This window comes from Danio rerio, chromosome 5, assembly GCF_052040795.2.
Source record: "Danio rerio strain M-AB ecotype USA chromosome 5, GRCz13ab, whole genome shotgun sequence".
Classification (NCBI taxonomy): Eukaryota; Metazoa; Chordata; class Actinopteri; order Cypriniformes; family Danionidae; genus Danio; species Danio rerio.
This window is the reverse complement of record NC_141025.1, coordinates 23,425,774-23,445,630: the sequence shown is the minus strand read 5'-3', so window position 1 is coordinate 23,445,630 and position 19,857 is coordinate 23,425,774. Positions and strand designations below refer to the sequence as shown.

The window sequence follows — 19,857 nt, the reverse complement described above, 5'->3', positions numbered from 1 at the left end:
AAGTAATTTAGCTAAAGGCAATTTCTGCTTGTCTCACTGGCTAACATACAAACACCACATTACATTTACACACCAAGACAACTCAACATTCACAAAAAACAATTCAAACACAAGAAAGTCATCTGACTAGATTAAAAATACACTTTAATTTTTCCATTATGCATTAATCGAGATTTTAGAAGGCACCTGATAGAATATCATTGCAACACACAACTTAAATGTAGGTATAATTTGAATTGTATAATAGTAATTAAAATAAAGAAAACTGAGTAACTAAATTATAACTTTCCACCAGATGGGTAAACTCATCTTCAGGTCTTTCATTAAAACAAGTTACTTAATTCATGCACTAGTAAACCGCAGTGAATACAAACAATCAATATCTGTTATGTTATGGGATGGCGTACACAAAATCAGCATGTGCAGAAATCTTTCACAGATTCTTACCCCATCATTGAGTCTATTTATTTACTATTGTAAATGTGTGTACTATGTAAATTTATAATCATTCAGTTTTTTTAAATTAATTTCAGTAATATTATTGACATATCAAAATGTTCATATGATTTATTTATAATACAGTTTGTAAAGTCATATTTTCTGTCTTTTAGTTGATATATTACACCAGAGACTTGCTTTCAAATAAGTGGATCTAATAAGGTTTGAATAGTAAACATTAAAGTTACAACTTATTATTTATTATTTCGTATATTAGGTTTTTAGTTAAGACACTTCTAAAACCAGTCTGCATAAATCTGCAGGATTTTGGAAAAAATCAGTGGTTTATGCAGACTGATTTTAGATGTGTCTTAACTAAAAACCTAATATACGAAATAGCAAAAAATGTCCACAGATTCTGTCTGGCCCTATTATGGGACATGTTCAAATTAAATAGAACTGAGGCATTTTTTGTTTGTTTGTTTTAATTAATTTTATGGCATATATTTTGAAGATATTTAAATCTAAATATGCATGTGCATGAAATACCCCAGTAATGTATTGCTTTAATGATTTACTCTTTAAAGATAACACATCAGCTGTTATTTTTTTCAGATGTATGAGCAAATCCATGCAAATATCAACCATGCCATGAAAACAATAAGTTTTCACCAAAATAGAGAAACCGTTTCTACGTTTTTTGTGTAAACAAGCATTTTACACTATTGTAAAAATACTCATAATATAAAATAATAAATACTCATAATAAAAATGTATCTGTCAGTGTTTCAAACTATTACATTTTAATTTACCAAAGTCACACAAGTGGCAATTTCACATCTGTCACATCCATAACCAAGCTTTCCTTCATAAATGCAAAAATATCAAATACAATTAATTCAATAATTTTAGTTCTATAGTGAGCAACTCTTGTGCTTTTGATTAGCATTGTTTATTTTGGGTCATGCAGTTTAATTCACAGAATTTCTTGTGAATTTACACAGTATATTGTATTACGTACAATCGCAGACTTTTTTGTCATATCCATAATGCATGTTTATTTTTCTAATTCAAAATATAATTTTTTTGCAGATTGCTATTTTTCTGATACCATTACTCTGTGGTTAGTTTTTTTTTTTTTTTTAGAAAATATAAACAGTTGTTTCAATATAATGTTATTGTATACTTTCTCTGTGAATTTATGTTTTGAGTTTATACTGCAAATGTCACATCCATAACGCTGAAATTGCTCAAATACTTTTACTTTCCTTGCTCTCTCCCTTTGTTCGTTTTCTCATTCAACATTTTGTGCATATTCTCCAGTTGCACGTGTCTTCCCTGAAGCTGATTCTGTTTCTTTTCAACATCTCTCACAGTTTGTATCAGTTTAACATTGATTTCATTGAGACGTTTGTCCTTGTCTTGAAGTTCTCCATCAAGTCTCTCTTTTTCTTTCTCCAGATCTTTAATTTTTGCATCTCTCTCTTCTAGAAGAGATTTTGTTTCTTCAAGACATTTGGATTTTTCACTCAATTCTGAGAGAAGCGCAAACACAATACAACATGTGACATCACTCAGTTTATTCAGATCTTAATAAACACCCATAATAATATATGCTTGTGTAAAAGACTGGATTATATGATCAGTTTGCTTACCTGAAATTCTCAACTGTTCATTCTTTTCCAGCTTTTCCTTAAGATTGCTTTGCTCCTGTGTCAGTACCTCTAGCTGTTGTTTGCTGGTTTTCATCTCTTTGATTGTGTCCTCCAGTAGTTTTTCTTTCTCACTCATCTGTTTGCTCACATTTTCCAGTTGTGTGTCTTTCTCTTTAAGCTGAATCTGTTTCTCTTCAACAAACTTAGTTATTTGTTGCAGGTGTTTTTCTATTTGTGACTCTTTCATATCAACGTCTTTTTTATTTTGTAGACCAAACTTTTCTGTGATGGTTTCCAGCTGTTGTGAGACTCTTTCCAAATCCTTCTTGGTTGTTTTTAACTGTAGTTCAGTTTGTTCCAGTTTTTTCCCCTGGTTTTCGAACACCTTAAACATCGTTTGGTGGAGTAGCTTCGCATAATTCACTTGAAGTTCTGAAAAAGTAAAAGCACAGTGATGATGTACATGAGTCTAAATTTAATTTGACAACGACACTTCAAAGCACTTACCTGTAATTAAGTGAAGTTTATTCATAAACTAATTTCGAGAGGATCACGTGCTTATGATTTATCACGTCCAGTCTCGCATTTGCTAATCACTAATCTTCCAATCATACGAGCCCTAAGGCACCATAAATAGTCTAAGTTTCCAGTTCACTTTATCTTCGTTTGGAAGAAGCAGCTTCACCGTAGCTAGCTCCGTTGAGGAACCAACTCTAAACCAGCATGGACAACTAAAGCAGCAACAAGCTACAATCTTCAGGATCTTCATTTGGAAGAACGCTCTGCTCTGCTCATCAACTACAAAGCTACAAGTGCTACAAGCTACAAAAGCTTCAAGCTACAATCTACAATATACAATCTAAAAGCTTCAATCTACAAGCTACAATATACAAGCTACAGCAACAACAACAACAACTACTATTGCTACCATTTCAAACAACTACAACTCCAACAATTTCATCAACAGCTTAAACAACAACACCAAAACCTTCCACTTCAAAGAGCCTCCACAACGCATCTGCTGTGTCTTCAACCTTATTTCCCAGCAAGATATAAGCCAAAACTCCAAAGCTATTGCAATAAAACGGAACCCTCACCTTCTCCTAGCAGTACACAAGCTATCCATCGTTTAACAGATTGTTTGCTGGAATGTGTTCAGCAGAGCAGCAGCTCCAGCCACAAACAATGTTGAATTTGATCAACAAAATGGCCGCCAGGCTTTTGCACCTTTTGCATGGCCTGACTGAAACTTCTTAAGCCAATAGCTGTAAAGATAAGCGTCTCCATCCAATGAGCTAAAAGACTGGAGATGGTCCCGCCCTCTCTCTTGACTCTGTTGCAAAGACCTTATGAATGAATAGGCCAGACACGCTTGTAAATTTAGTTAAAAAAAAAAAAAAAAAAAAAAAATTCCATTTGACATTTAACTTCTAAAAAGATTATTACCCAACCAGTAAATACAAGCTATTGAAAAACATTATGCCATCAAGCACAGAAGTCCAATTGTAATACGCCAGCGACTCATGTGTTGATTTACAAGCGTCATATAAGATTATATAGCAAGTCAGTCGGATGTGAAAACGGCAAAGAAACAAACTTCCCACTTGACTGTTATAAATACAAATTTAAACTTCACTATCACTTCACATGCTCAGTCTTCAAGGGGTACCAGTTTTCCAGGACCACCAGACTAGCCATATCCCATGTCCTCAGCTCTCCATTCATCTGTCATCCCGTTAGGAGACGAACACCCACCCCTACCATCCTTGCACATCGTATCAATGAAGTCATCGGACCATGCATTATCAAAAAAGCTTCCATTTACAGCCGCCCATGCCCTTATTAAGATGCCTCGCATGGATATAAACTAAAACAGTTTTCATGTCTGCCATACTTGTATTATTTTGCAAAGATTTAATTTCTGATTCTCTTTGTTTTTTCTATTTTAGAGATCATGACTGCTGGCTCCAGAAGCTGACCCTCATCCAACCTATTACACTCCACATCCTCTTCACAAAGGATACATTCCATTTTTCACTTTATCCAATCTGTCCTAACCTGCAGTCTGCAACCTCCGAACCTGAAACCGTCGATTATCTTATTAAAAAGAAATCGACAACAACTTCATGATTGGAACTCCAAGGCTCCTCCTTTTAATATCTCGCGCATTAGCCCCATTGGTGTCGCTACTCAAAAATGTTCTGGCAAAAACGCCTTGTAGTCGACCTTTCGTCCCAACACAATTGCTCCTTTCCTAGCATTAACAGCACTATCCCATTGGACGAATATTTACTTAACTACCACGACGTTGATCAAGAGATCTCTCTCATAAAGATAGCCAGTCGTAACACCTGGCTAGCCAAAGAAGACATTTCCCCTACCTTTAAAATCATGCCAATCCACCCAGACTTCTGGCACCTTTTGGCATTTATTGGCGAAATCAATTCTATTTTTCGGATGCAAAAGCAGCCCAAAAATATTTGACATGATGTCAGAAGCTTTATGCTGGATTCTGTCTAATATTTACGAAATCCCATACCTCATTCACCTTCTAGACGATTTTCTTATTTCCCCCCCGTCATCTCCTCCAGCCAAACACCTAGCGATCACCCAGCAGGTTTTCGCTGATCTCGGAAGGACCCAGTACTTCAATCGAATTTCTGGGTATTAATCTAGACTCGCATAAATTCCAAGCATCCCTTCCTAAAGAGAAAATCAATCGAATAATTTCTCTATCCCAAATTTTCCTCGAAAAACAAATGTGCACACAACGAGAACTCCTACCAATTCTCGGCCATCTAAATTTCGCTATGCGCATTATTCCTTTCATTTCCCACCTCCTTCAATTATCCACCACAGTTCATGGTTTAGAAGAAACAATTTTTCTCTCCAAACCCAGTCGCGATGAACTTTGCTTATGGATCTCTTTCCTTAAGCAATGGAACGGCTGTTCCTTTTTCTACAGCGACTTGATTGCATCCCCTATTGACATCAACACATACACAGACGCTGCCCCTCCAATAGGTTACAGTGGCTAATATAAAGGACACTGGTTTGTCTCAACATGGCCAACCCAATTGTAATTCCATTCCAAAGACCAATGTTTTTCAGCCCTCTTCAAATTCTACCCTATCATCGCAGCAGCCATCCTGTGGGGGGACGAATGGTCTACATCTAGCATTCTCTTTCACTACGATAACGAAGCTACAGTGCATTGCATTAACAAAGGGCGCTCCCACTCCCAATCGCTTATGCCATTTTTAAGACACCTTATCTGGATATCTGCTAAAAAACAATTTATCATGATTGCTGAACATGTACCTGGTTGCAAAAACCAAATCGCTGACTCTCTCTCTCATTTCTCTTTGCAGATATTCTGGCAACTAGCCCCGGAAGCAGACCCTCACCCAACGCCGGTCCCTCCTTATTCAGTAACGATATTTCCATAAACCACCCATTTCATAATCTTCATCAAACTTCTCTATCTCTTATCCTACAAGCAATAGCTCCCAGAACCCTCAATGCATACCTCACAGCATGGAATTCGTTCAAACAATTCCATACCATGCTAGACAACCCATTACACTCAAAATCCTTACCTCATGCATCTACACCCTCTGTAAAGGTTACATTTCCTCCCATACAGCCCGCACCTTAGATGCTATGTTCAATCTAGCATTTTTTTGGGGGGGGTTTCTTAAACGTTCTGAATTAACAGTTACATCCAAATTTAACCCTCTACTCCACCCCACCATCTCAGATCTAGCTTTGCAAGACAGGGAAACTATCTCTTTCCTTATCAAACAAAGCAAAACAGATTAATTCCAGAGAGGACACTCTATCCTCATTTTCAATATTCCTTCACCTACACGCCCATTCCAAACCCTCTTAGCCTAGAAAATCTCAAGAGGCTAACCCACTGGCCCCGCTTTTTACTGATGACGCTAACCGTCCAGTATCTCGATTCTGGTTTCAAAAACACCTTAAAGAAATCTTTCGCCTATCAGGTTTTTTCCCAGAGCCCTTTTCCAGCCACTCATTCAGGATTGGCGCAGCCACTACAACGGGCTCTCACACCATCAGATCCAGACCCTTGGTCGCTGGTCTTCTGAAGTTTTCAAATCTTATATACGTCTCAGTAAATACCACCTCAAGAAAGCCCAACAGGCTTTAACCAACCCCCAAGCACCTCCTCGCACGGCTCCAACTCAAAAAGGTGTCTAACAGAGCCTCGACTCTCGCAAGAGTCATCCAAACCAAACCCCGCAGAAGCCCAATTGTCCACCCATGGCACCCTTACATGCTTGCCAAGGACTCCCTCAAGGGCCATTGCAGTTAGCATCTTCTGCAATCACCAATAGCTATTTACAGATGCAGACGTTTGTATCCACATGTTCTTTGCGCATTTACTGCGTTTGTACATATGTATTATATTTGTGCTTGTTCCCTTCTTCCAACTTTTCCAAATCTTTTATCCTTATAACCCTACTTTTCAGCCTCTCGTTCCTTTCTTCTCTACACTCCACTCCTAACTAATCTATTTTACACTCTACCTCTAATGATCTTGTTTCTCCTGTCTAGACTCTTCAGACACCCGAAGGGGCCCCCTTGAGCTCCAACTCTCGCAGGATTCGGCCATAGCGGCCACAGTCCTTTCTTCTTCACGATGTTACCTATTCTTTTTCCGCCTAGACTCTTTCTCCAAGCTCCAAACCCCGCAGGGGTCCGTTCAAGCTAAAACTTCTTCACTCTACTTCAACTACCTCTCTTCTCCTTATGACTCACCCTCTAGCTCTGACCCCCACAGGGATCGCTCCGAGCCCCAATCTCTCGCAAGAGTTATCCAAATCCTCTTTCCCACTCACTGATATCTATCTCCTCCTATCCGCAATCTACCCTCAAGCTCTGACCTCCACAAAGGTCGCTCAGAGCTCCAACTCTCACAAGAGTTACTCTCTTCCACTCACTGCTACCTATCTCCCCCTATCTACACTCTACCCCCAAGCTCTGACCTCCACAGAGGTCGCTTCAAGCTCCAACTCTCGCAAGAGTTACTCTCTTCCACTCACTGCTCCTCCCAGCTACACTCTACCCTCAAGCTCAAACCTCCGCAGAGGTCACTCCTATCTGCACCCTACCCTCAAGCTCAAACCTCCGCAGAGGTCACTCCTATCTACACCCTACCTTCAAGCTCAAACCTCCGCAGAGGTCGCTCCTATCTACACCCTACCCTCAAGCTCAAACCTCCGCAGAGGTCGCTCCTATCTACTCCCTACCCTCAAGCTCTAACCTCCGCAGAGGTCACTCCTATCTACACCCTATCCTCAAGCTCAAACCTCCGCAGAGGTCACTCCTATCTACACCCTACTTTCAAGCTCAAACCTCCGCAGAGGTCGCTCCTATCTACTCCCTACCCTCAAGCTCTAACCTCCGCAGAGGTCACTCCTATCTACACCCTATCCTCAAGCTCAAACCTCCGCAGAGGTCACTCCTATCTATACCCTACCTTCAAACTCAAACCTCCGCAGAGGTCGCTCCTATCTACACCCTACCTTCAAGCTCAAACCTCCGCAGAGGTCGCTCCTATCTTCAAGCTCAAACCTCCGCAGAGGTCACTCCTATCTATACCCTACCTTCAAGCTCAAACCTCCGCAGAGGTCGCTCCTATCTACACCCTACCTTCAAGCTCAAACCTCCGCAGAGGTCGCTCCTATCTATACCCTACCTTCAAGCTCAAACCTCCGCAGAGGTCGCTCCTATCTACACCCTACCTTCAAGCTCAAACCTCCGCAGAGGTCGCTCCTATCTACACCCTACCTTCAAGCTCAAACCTCCGCAGAGGTCGCTCCTATCTACTCCCTACCCTCAAGCTCTAACCTCCGCAGAGGTCACTACTATCTACACCCTACCCTCAAGCTCTAACCTCCGCAGAGGCCGCTCTAAACTCAAACTCTCACAAAGCTCCATCTTTCGTAAGAGCTACTCTCCTCCACTCTCTGCTCCATACCTTCACTCTACTCTGGCCCCCGCAGGGGTCACTTAGAGCTCCAACTCCTACAAGATTCTCTCAAAGTTCTCTTTCACTGCTTCAAACCACCTATTCTCCCCTTCTTCTTAACCCCGAAAACCATGACCCCCGCAGGGGTTCCTTCAAACTCTAACTCCAGCAAGAGTTATTAGAATCCTCTTTTCACCCTTATTAATCCTATCTAATTAATGCCCATGCATTTAACCTCTTTTCTTCTACTATATCCAGCAGCCGGATATAGCTCTAAATTTCCTGCCTTTTGGGGGGTTTTTTCTTCGAATACGCGGCTGCTGTCCCGAGCGATTAATTCTGCATTTTGGGGAGTTCTGAGATCCACCGAGCTCAGGCTCCCTTCTTGCTCTGCCAACGGGAGGAAGCCCCGGGCTCGAGGAGCCCTTGAGCTCGGGGCTCTCTCCCGGGACAGCATGCCAAATAAGCTTTGTAAATCATCAGCTAAGTGTGAACTCTTGAAGTGAAGTTTATTCATAAACTAATTTCGAGAGGATCACGTGCTTATGATTTATCACGTCCAGTCTCGCATTTGCTAATCACTAATCTTCCAATCATACGAGCCCTAAGGCACCATAAATAGTCTAAGTTTCCAGTTCACTTTATCTTCGTTTGGAAGAAACCCCCCTCCTCCCCTATTCTCCTCCTTTACCTGTAATTGGGCGGCACGGCGGTCCAGTGGTTAGCACTGTGAACCACACAGCAAGAATACTGCCGGTCCTAGTTCGATAGGACCGGTGAGTGTTTCTGTGGGGAGTTTGTATGTCCTTCCCGTGTCCGCGTGGGTTTTCCCCGGGCTCTCCGGTTTCCTCCCACCATCCAAAGACATTCAACATACTTAACAATCAAGCTGGTCTAATTCCTTACGTTCCCTTAGCTACAGCGGCAGGGGAGTTCTGAGATCCACCGAGCTCAGGCTCCCTTCTTGCTCTGCCAACGGGAGGAAGCCCCGGGCTCGAGGAGCCCTTGAGCTCGGGGCTCTCTCCCGGGACAGCATGCCAAATAAGCTTTGTAAATCATCAGCTAAGTGTGAACTCTTGAAAGCAGATTCCTCCATTTTCATTCTCTGAGTCTCTCCATATGTTCTGTTTGACTACGGTAATGAAGAAAACGAGCCCATTATGTCACTACATTATAAAGTTAATCTAAAAACTGGATGCACAGTACACAATAAAAAATCCATTATGGACAATACAAGAGCATCAATGAACTCATGGAAATCAACATCCTTGTGCATAAATGTTTAAATCAAAACCAGACAGGAATCAATGAATGGTCTCGTAAAGTGCTTTGAAATGTGCATAATTTATTCAATGTTTGACTTAATCTCAACTGAAAAATAAAAATCCTCCCCTTAAAAAGACCTTCCATTAAAAATACAGGCAATAGTGTTTTTCTCAGTGAGAGTGGTTGAGATCAAGTGCATCAAATGAAAAGCAAATGAGAAGGTCTTTAAGGGGGCAGGGCATGTCAGAGCTAGAGAGCATTTGATTGGTCAAGTTGGATGGAAAACTGAAGAATGAGATGACGAGAAAAAATGTTGATCCATTGTGACAAGCTGCAAACTTTGAATTTTTATATCAATTATATATTTTCTAAATGTGATTTTTGTCACTGTTTTGGAGCACACTAGCTAATAGATATCCTTAAAACTAACCGACTGAAGCTAACATCTAAAAATTTTATTTTAATGTCACGAGACCTGTAAAAGTAGACTAAAAAACATTTTATTCCTGTTTAATCATATAGTTTTATGGGAAGAAATTAAATAAATGCCAAACATTTTTACCATGCTTTACACCCACTTAGAGATCATTCAGTGTAACAAACTAAATGTTACAGCCAAAATCTTTTGCCTTATTCTGTGAAAATGTAACTATTAAAAATATTTCAATACAGAGAGCAAGATTTTTTTTACACTGAGAACAGCATTTGATATTATATATATTTTTTATTCTGGAAAAATACTTATTTCCTTTAGTTTAGTTGGAATGAAATCAGTGTTTAATATTTTATATTATTAGCACTCTTCATCTTTTATCAGTTGGCTACAGAATAAACTACATTTGTCCATTGACCTTCCTAATTACCATCACTTGACTAGTTAACTACCGTAGATAAGCCTTTAAAGTACACTTTAAGAATAGTAGTATCTTGCTAAATAACTATTCAAATATAATGTTCTGTCACGGCAAAGGCAAAAAATTTAGCTATTAGGAATTAGTTATTAAAACAATTCTGTTTAAAATACATTAAACCTTTTTTCTCTCGATTAAACAGCACTTGAAATATATTTATAATAAGTAATATTTATGAAAACAATATTATATTTTTCTTTCCTTTTTGGAGAATTTTGACAGTTTACATCCCTTTTTATAGATATTTTATTTTCTCAAAAGTTATTTCAATCATTAAAGTTATTATATTATATTATATTATATTATATTATATTATATTATATTATATTATATTATATTATATCATAGGGGTGACACGGTGGTGCAGTAGGTAGTGCTGTCGCCTCACAGCAAGAAGGTAGCTGGTTCGAGCCCCGGGTGGGTCAGTTGGCATTTCTGTGTGGAGTTTGCATGTTCTCCCGTGTTTGTGTGGGTTTTCTCCGGGTGCTCCGGTTTCCCCCACAGTCCATGTGGTATGGGTGAATTGGGTAGGCTAAATTGTCCGTAGTGTATAGGTGCGTATAGATGTTTCCCAGGGATGGGTTGCGGCTGGAAGGGCATCAGCTGCATAAAACATGTGCTGGATAAGTTGGCAATTTATTTGACTAAGCCAAAAAGAAAATAAATGAATGAATAAATATTATATTATATTATATTATATTATATTATATTATATTATATTATATTATATTATATTATATTATCATTCTTTTTTTTTTCTCGACTTAATCCCTTTATTAATCCGGGGTTGCTATACAGCGACAAGAACCGCCAACCTATCCAGCACGTTTTACACAGCGGATTATATATTATATTATATTATATTATATTATATTATATTATATTATATTATATTATATTATATTATGTTATGTTATGTTATGTTATGTTATGTTATGTTATGTTATGTTATATTATATTATATTATATTATATTATATTATATTATATTATGTCTTACCTCTTGCAGTGTCAGATGGACTTGTGTACCTTGAATCTTTGATGTTTGATTTACAGGTTGGGCATCAGAATCTTTCTTGGCTGAGGAAATAAAACACAATTTAAAGCTTAAGCATGTGTTTTTGACTGATCTACATTTCCTTCTTAGAGGTGATTACTGAAGACACTGAGCTTATGTAGAATAAGTAATCTTCACCTCTTTCCACCTCTACAGTTTTCTCTTCAGTTCTGTCTTCGCTAATGACCTGACACAGGTAAACACCCATGTCTGATTCTCTGAAATCTCTCAGGTTTAGGGACACGTTTCCTCTCTTCAGCTCTTCAGTGGGCAGACCTGTTCTGCCCTCATAACTCCTTCCTTCAGTCACTTCTCTGTTCTTATAGAGACACACACACTCTGTCTCCTTAAACCATCTGATCTCCAGGTCAACAGCACTGATTTCAGGAGACAGGAGACACCGAACACTGACAGATGACCCCAGTTTCACCTCAATACTCTGAGCTTCAGGGACAGCAAGATGAAACTCTTCTGTGAAGGCAGAGAGAAACACACGGACATTTGATTTTCTGTAGTAACATATTTTAGTGCTAATGAAGTATTCAGCAAGATTTTGAAGACTTACTGTTGCTTGTAGTTGCCATTATTTATCCTGCAAGTGTAGACAAAAACATTCAGTCAGAGAAATGAATAGGTTGCATCTAACCAGCCAAAACCAAGCCATTATAAAAAATACTTATAGTTCAACCAAAAGAGAAAATTATGTCATCATTTACTCATCATTTACTTGTTCCAAACCAGAAGATATTTGGAAGAAAGCTGGAAACCTGTAACCATTGACTTCCATAATATTAGGCTTTCCTACTATAAAAGTCAATGGTTGCAGGTTTTCAGCATTCTTCAAAATATCTTCTTTTATGTTTTACAAAACAAATGACTCATAAACACTTGGAACCACATGACGCTTTTATTTATAAGTAAATTTTATTTTTGTGTGAACTATCCCTTTAATATTTCAATATTTTCTGATTGGCTTTGTTTGCTTGAATAATATAATAAGTACAAATGAATTTGATTTACCATTTACAGTAAGTTCTGCTTTTGTATTTGTACTATGTTTTGTCAAGTGCAGTGTGGTGAAATGTTTGTCATTGTCACAGGTTGCATAAACTGCTTAGACTAGTCTTACAAGTTAATCATCATTTTTTACCCTTTAGGTCATACTGTATGTTTTTAAAGTCAGACATATAAAACAACTGTAGGTTTAACCAAAAAGTAAGACTTTGAGCTGGTTAAACTATAACATGGATATAGATAGACTGACCACTGGGTTTTATGATCATTTTTGACAGAATGTTTGTTTCATGAATCATCTGCACTTTTTCTTTCTCAAAAGAACACCTAATTTTAGACATCATGCTATAATAAAAGACTTACATTTGAAGACTTCTTTACAGCATTATTTCATTGTACAGAAACAGAATGTGTGAATAATCAAATATCTTTTGTTACTTTACCTTTTCTGTCAAATGATTCCAGTCTGAACTGAAGAATGTGCAGAGAGCCTGAAGCACATACAAATCTGTATATGTGAATTGTTGCAAGCATTCGGAGTACTCTTCACTTGTCATGTGACCGCCTGTAAATACTGTCACACTGGTTGTAAGAATTCAAATCTCTTTCACTTTTAAGTTCACCTACTGTAGTTTCACTTCTTAACTTACAGAACAAACAGCACTCAGTTTCTCCTGCTTATAAGTTTAGATGTCTGCTTGTGTCTATTTGTTAGACTTCAGATTTCTTCTTCTAATATACAGTAGCATTTGGTATAAACAAATTCAAAGTTTACTCCATCCAACATCTCTTTTGTAACTAAATTTTCATAACCTAAAAAATGTGAACACTGCTAAAAACGCAGCAAGGCACATTTCTTCAACCACCAGTGACAGTCAATTAAACATTAATTATATGTTTCAGCTCTTGTTTGGATCAGATGAGATGCACAGGTAAAATAATCTTATTTGTGTAACAACTTAAGTTACAGTTCATGGTGGAATTCATCAATCTGATGATCTGAACTGCACAGGTCAAACCGGTCAAACATGCTTGTTTTTTGTGTGTTATAGTGTCTCTAAGCTGACAAAATGCATCAAACAGTTTGTGGCATTATTTCCATTTTGTTCATATGTAATTAAAAACAAATGCCGAAATGTGTGTGCGTGTGTGTGTGTGTGTGTGTGTGTGTGTGTGTGTGTGTGTGTGTGTGTGTGTGTGTGTGTGTGTGCGTGTGTGTGTATGTGTATGTGTATGTGTGTATGTGTTTTAATAGCTTCCCTCCTATGTGTTTTTACCTGAAAATAATACTATAGTACTATAAATTATAGTAAATACTATACTTTGACCATACTATAGAAAAGAACCTGAAATAATCTGCTGTGGTAACTCTTACTGTGGTAAGACAACAGTTATAGTAATATAAACAAATACTGTACGTTTTCCACAACTATATTATGCTAGAATAGACTACAGTATAGAGTAGTAAAACCTCCTACAGTATTTTATTTTAAATTTCTTTTATTAGGCTTTTCACATGGAATATCAATTTCAACATTCATCTCATAATTACCTTTCCATGTTGTTGTTAACACTACCCTAATTAAGCATTTTCCTCCCTCAACAGCTTCTACCTACCCATTGAAAAACTAAATAAATAAATCAATTAACAATAATAAAAATATTTGGTATTTTATTTTAAAATACATTTCAATAAACTATTGCCCATCCCTGGTTGTATGTAGCATAAATAAATACATTGTTGTAATACTATCGTACAGTACACAGGGTATAATACACTTTACTGTAGTGTGTTTCAAAAGCATTGCAATGGTTGATTTTTGTTTTGTATCTAAATATTATTGAAATAAGACATCATGCAGAACCTAATAAAAATAATTATGCATAAAACTGATTTTTTTTTTAAAATACACACTAATATTTATACTGGTAGGTGCATAAATCTGGTACTGTTGCATAAAGACAAAGTAAAAAAAAATCTGTCACTCATCCACTACTTGTTTCAAAGTTTGAGTTTTTTTTTTTTCTTTTTTTATTTAAACACAAAAGAAGATATTTTGTAGAATGTTGAAAACCTGTAACCATTGACTTAATGATAAATGATCATTTTAATTTTGAGGAAAATTATCACTTTAATCCCAAGAATTCCAACATGAAGTTCTGTTTGCTTCTTGCTTTTATGTTACACTAGATGGCAGTAGAGACCAGGAATGTTTATATAAAGACCTGAAATGACTCTGATTATTGTAGGTACTTCAGTAGAGCACTGAAAATAAAATGTACACCCAAAAATAACTACAAATTCCTAGCTTAACACCCCCCGTGGTTAGTATTCTCCACACAGTGCACAGAAAGCAATCAGCAGATCATGCATACTAATAGTGCATGTAGGCTGCTTGACATGGGTTGATTTGTGTGGAGCCCCCAACTGGGGAGCTGTATTGGTGCAGCCAGAGTTGTCTGTCATAAATGCAAATGATGCATATCAAATAAGGGTGAGTGATTGCAATCAGAAACAATTGATTGATGGAAATCAGTAATAGAAGCATATTTAACATATTTGCTAGCGCAGTTGCCTTTTTGCTTAGTTTATGTGTGAGACGATATTAGATGGAGTTAAAGCCGTAATACATTGTTAGCTGCCTACATAGCAAAATTTCTCTGGCCCACACAATCAGCTTTTGCCTCCGTGAATTACGGGACATGACTGGACCAAGTCTGGCTTTCAGACAAAGGCAAAACATGGACCATGTCAGGGCCAAGTCTTAGCCAAGTTAATCAATTATATCTGTGCCTGAACTGGGCCAGACATGGCCCATGTTTGGACATCGTCTGGAAGCCAAACTGGTGTCTCAGAACTGCAACAAAATTGTTAAACCCATGAAGCTTTGCTATTAAATGTCATGTAGGTTGAATTCAGTTATTTTGGAGCACACAGGAAACAATAGTTTAACAATTCAAACAAATAAATCTTGATAGATTCCTGGGTTAAAATTAAGGAATTAGAAGATGCAAACAGGAAGATGGAAATGACTTTGCATATTTAAATATTTCGGATTAGTCACTTATTTATCAGGGGTCTCCACAGTGGAATGAACCGCCTAAATTTCTTTACACAAAAATAATTTAAATGTATTTTAAATATGGGTCACGATAGGCCAAAGGTATGTGGCCCACATATCAATTTCTAACACCTGGGCAATATTCTGCATTTAACACGTGGCCCATGTCTTGTGTGCCACTTGCGATGCTACCTCTGCCAAACTCGGGCCATGTTTGGCCCAAATGCTGTGTGCAAGTGCCAGCTTCATGTCAAATCTGGGCCAGAATCCTTTGCTGCCTGGGTGACACCACTTACTCTCTGTTGTCACAAACACAAGTTTTGAAAAATGTTGAATAAGGGTACCCACTGACTTCCATAGTATTTGTTTTTCCTACTAGTGTATGGTTACGGGTCTCCAACATTTTTCAAAATATCTTCTTTTTCAACAAAAATAAAAAACTCAAGGGCTTAAGGGCAAGTTAATGCTGAGTAAATGTTAATTTTTGGGTGATCTACGCCTTTAATGATCTTGCTTATCATTTCACGCCAAAGCTAAGCTGTCAAGTTCTATTAATGTTCAGTAAACATCTGACAGCTCCACTGCGTTCTCAGGTGCTGCCTCAAAACAGCCTTAATCCTTTCAGTAAGACATAAACCAACAACAATAATAGAAAAACACTCACTGAGATGGAAAAAGGCATTCTCCTGCTCTCAGCTGTAAAGCTACATCTCGTGGTATTCAGCCTGAAGCACACAGCTACCCAAACAGCTGCCTGTCAACAGCAAAAAGCCCTTCCACGAAAATGGAAATAATCATTGTTGTTCTGTCAAGATCTTAGCCCTTAGCTTTTAGCCATCTACATCTCAGTTGTTACACATTCTACGCCACATACCAAAAAATAATACAGTAAGACTGTTTTCTATTTTCCTTTTTATACAGACTCTCTTTGTACTTTAAGGCATAAATAAGCTTTATTTGAGTCATGCATGAATATAACAGACATTGTACAACAGATGGATCAGTTCACTGAGCCAGCAAATGCAACACTGGCAGCAGTGTGCATGTCCATATGCACTGCATATTAGCCTTTTGCAGCTTAATGCAATAAATTAGACATGGGAAAATTAAAGCTAATCCTCATTGATTTTAATGAGCAAACATTTTATTCTTTACTTATGCACTTTTATAAATACAGCAATGCCTATGCAGTCTAGTTTAATATACTGCAAATCATATTGTGTTACCAACAGTGGTCTTAAATAAAAGGACATGTGTCTTGGCAACATTTACACACTCAGAAATTAGTTGTTATCACTCTCTAAAACATAAGATTCAGTCACAAAAACTTAAGGTTGAATGTTGGGTAAGAGTGAATTAGTGTGCACTAATAAAAAAAAAACGTATTACAAACTATCGTTATGCCACAATATTTTTTGTTCACATATATAAACTGAGGAAAAATTACTTGCACCTACCTCTCATGAGCAATTAGTCATTTAATGAACTAAGAGTGCCTAAAGATTTAGAACACTTGCTGCCTGCTTGAATTTCTGTGCTGTGCATCGTACCCATTGTCACTGTTTCACATTACGACACTCCACTTTTAAACCCCATTATTTATGGTGCATATTTTAAATCAAATGGTATATGTACATTGTCACTCTAGCTGACACTTCAGATAGCAAGGTTTAAAACACATAATTTACACCCCGTATGCATAATGAGAGGTCCTATATGTTAAATAATGTGCATAAATGTGTCCAACATTCCTAATCTACTTTTCAGTTATCTCTGCTCTAGTGTTTGGTGAGTGAAAAGTTCCTGCCATTTTATCCAATTTTTTCATCTCCATTTATATGTTGTTTAGACAACAAATTGATATTATACCTTATCAATATCCTTCACTCACTCTCATTTGGCTTGTTCTTTGTTTATCAAGGTTGCCACAGTGGAATGAATCACCAATTTCTCTGCTATTTACTGGCATACTCATAAAAAAACTCAATTGTAAACTCAATTGAAACTGATTTTTAATTGAGTTTACAAGTAAACAAAATTTAACAACCATACATCTGTCATTTCCCACTAGACAGATGGATGGAATAAGAGTAAGGCTGATATTAATATAACTTCATGTATTTCAGGTGACAAATAACATTGAACTGCTATCATAATATATTTTGAGTCTCATTATTGAACCAAATCTCTCCAGTAGTGTCTGGCTGCAGGCTTACACATGCACGCTGAGACAAATGCACTCAACAGAGCTATTGACATGAGGCATTGTACATAGTGGCGTAGTAGGTATTGCTGTCGCCTCACAGCAAGAAGGTTGCTGGTTCGAGCCTCGGCTGGGTCAGTTGGCATTTCTGTGTGGAGTTTGCATGTTCTCCCTGCGTTTGTGTGGGTTTCCTCTGGGTGCTCCGGTTTCCTCCACTGTCTAAAGATGTGGTACAGAGGAATTGGGTAGGTTAAATTGTCCTTGGTGTATAAGTGTGTATGGATGGGTTGAAGCTGAAAGGGCATCTGCTGTGTAAAACATATGCTGGATAAGTTGGCGGTTTATTCCGCTGTGGCAACCCCGAATTAATAAAGGTTCTAAGCTGAAAAGAAAATGAATACATGAATGTACTAGACTACATGATATGTGCCAGAAACAATGTGACCATTCTATTCCAAAAATACCCCATGAATGGTGCTGAATCTAATGCAATCTGTTGAACCCTTTTGGAGAGTTCAACATGGCCAACTGTTGCCAACTGTTAGAGAAGAGCATGCTACTCAAACTTGCCAATGCAGATGTCAAATGAACTTTTACTTACTTTTACTTTCTTTTGGCTTAGTAATAAATTTTATTTGTCAGGCACTCTCTCAACGACAACATAGCACTGAGAGAACTCTAACTGACAGTAACACTACACTAACGAACCATCAGTGCCGAGAAACACCCATACATTCTCTAACTTACACACACACACACACACACACACACACACACACACACACACACACACACACACACACATTCTAGTTTAATCAATTTATCTAAACCGCATGTCTTTGAACATGGGCGTAAACCCACATGAACACACGAAAACATACAAAATCCACAAAGAAATGCCACCCAGCCTAGCCAGTACTTGAACCAGTGACCTCAAACCAGAAGCGTTTATGTTTAGTCCTTGTGTTGGCTCAGCTTCACAACAGAGAAAACGTGTGTGCTGTGCTGCTGATTCTACTGGCAAGGGTTCGTACTAAATTTAGTTAATGTACGTCTTGCCAAACTGACATGGAAGAAAAGATACGGGCAAACAATGGGCTATTTTTGGAAGACAAAAAAGTTTTTGGAGCTTCACCTATACAGTTGAACCACTAAAGTCAAATTCAAATGATACTGACTATGTTAACATGGACATTAGTAATCAAATTATTTGCCTTAATCCAAATAAGACAATAACATGATAAAGTGCTTACATGAGTTGCTTTTTGAATCTTCTCTTCATGATCACGTTTTACACATAACTCGATTAATGTCATTCTATTACCAGGAAATCCACATTTTTGTCCGGATCTTCATGTAATTTTGAGTGTTTCATTTTTAATTTGTCGACTTCAACTGCAGTTTAGCACTTTCTCTTTCATTCATGAACATTTGATGCATGCTCCCCATGACAAACAAAATATTGCATGTGAGTACGAACTGCTAGAAGTTTTAATGGAATTTGATACTGCATGCCATATGGGCAAAAAACCTCCTCATTTTGTGATTCAGGTGTCTGTAGTCCTTCACTGATTTGGTAGGTGCAGAGAATAGTGTCAAACAGCCAAAAAAGTGGTACCGTTCAGTTTAAACCATAATGTACCACTCAGTAGAAATGTTAGGATAAGGTGTTTAGTTGTCAGTGCTGCACTTCAATAATGCGACTAAAATCAGCATGCGCCACATGTCTTAATTCCATTTTTGTTTGGTTCGATTATGACCATAATTTGATTAAATAAATCAAAAATCTGTTTACTCTGATTAAGTATTGTCTTAATCGTATTAAAATCAGATTATTGGTGTCCACGTTAACGTACACTGTGTTTTGGTTTCATTTCTAGACTTTCAATGTTTCAGGACCCTCGCTGAATATACAATACAAGATAGCTCCTAAACTTCATGTAAATTATTTTTATATGGGTTCCAAAATAAACAAAGCTCTGAAGTTTTTGGAATAAATTTAGGGTGGATATTGAACAAAGGCAGCTTCACTGATTCAAAAAAGAATTGTGGTATGTTATTTGCTCAATTAACCGCTAGCAATGTTTTCGTTTGTATTCATGAAATTGGCATTGCATATAATTTTACATGCATCAACAGCATACAATTTTATTAGTTAATGATTGCCTCTATTTTGCTGGAAAATCGAACACCGATTTAGCATTTCTAATGCACCTTTTTATAATAACCACCTATTTATGTTGAAATGAAAAAT

The 19,857-nt window shown here is 37.6% G+C and overlaps 1 protein-coding gene and 1 long non-coding RNA gene across 4 annotated transcripts in view; both read right to left on the bottom strand.

The window, feature by feature from the left end:
- LOC147843941 (uncharacterized) overlaps positions 1-19,857 on the bottom strand; it is a 560,137-nt gene that overhangs the window by 209,143 nt on the left and 331,137 nt on the right. The gene's annotated exons all lie outside the window — the stretch shown is intronic.
- Positions 129-13,068, bottom strand: LOC141385800 (uncharacterized). 3 transcript variants are annotated; one of them, XM_087253460.1, is made up of 7 exons: positions 12,782-13,068; positions 11,890-11,916; positions 11,463-11,795; positions 11,268-11,347; positions 9,166-9,223; positions 2,094-2,525; positions 129-1,973 (listed from the first exon to the last, which is right to left on the bottom strand). In XM_087253460.1, the coding sequence occupies exons 2-7, from the start codon at positions 11,906-11,908 to the stop codon at positions 1,699-1,701; spliced, it is 1,197 nt and encodes a 398-aa protein (XP_087109586.1). In that variant the 5' UTR covers positions 11,909-11,916; positions 12,782-13,068; the 3' UTR covers positions 129-1,698. The 3 variants fall into 3 exon arrangements, 2 of the variants coding, with proteins under 2 accessions (XP_087109586.1, XP_087109587.1); XM_087253461.1 differs by lacking the exon at positions 9,166-9,223 and having other exon boundaries at positions 12,782-12,852; XR_015491132.1 differs by lacking the exon at positions 9,166-9,223 and having other exon boundaries at positions 815-1,973; positions 12,782-12,913.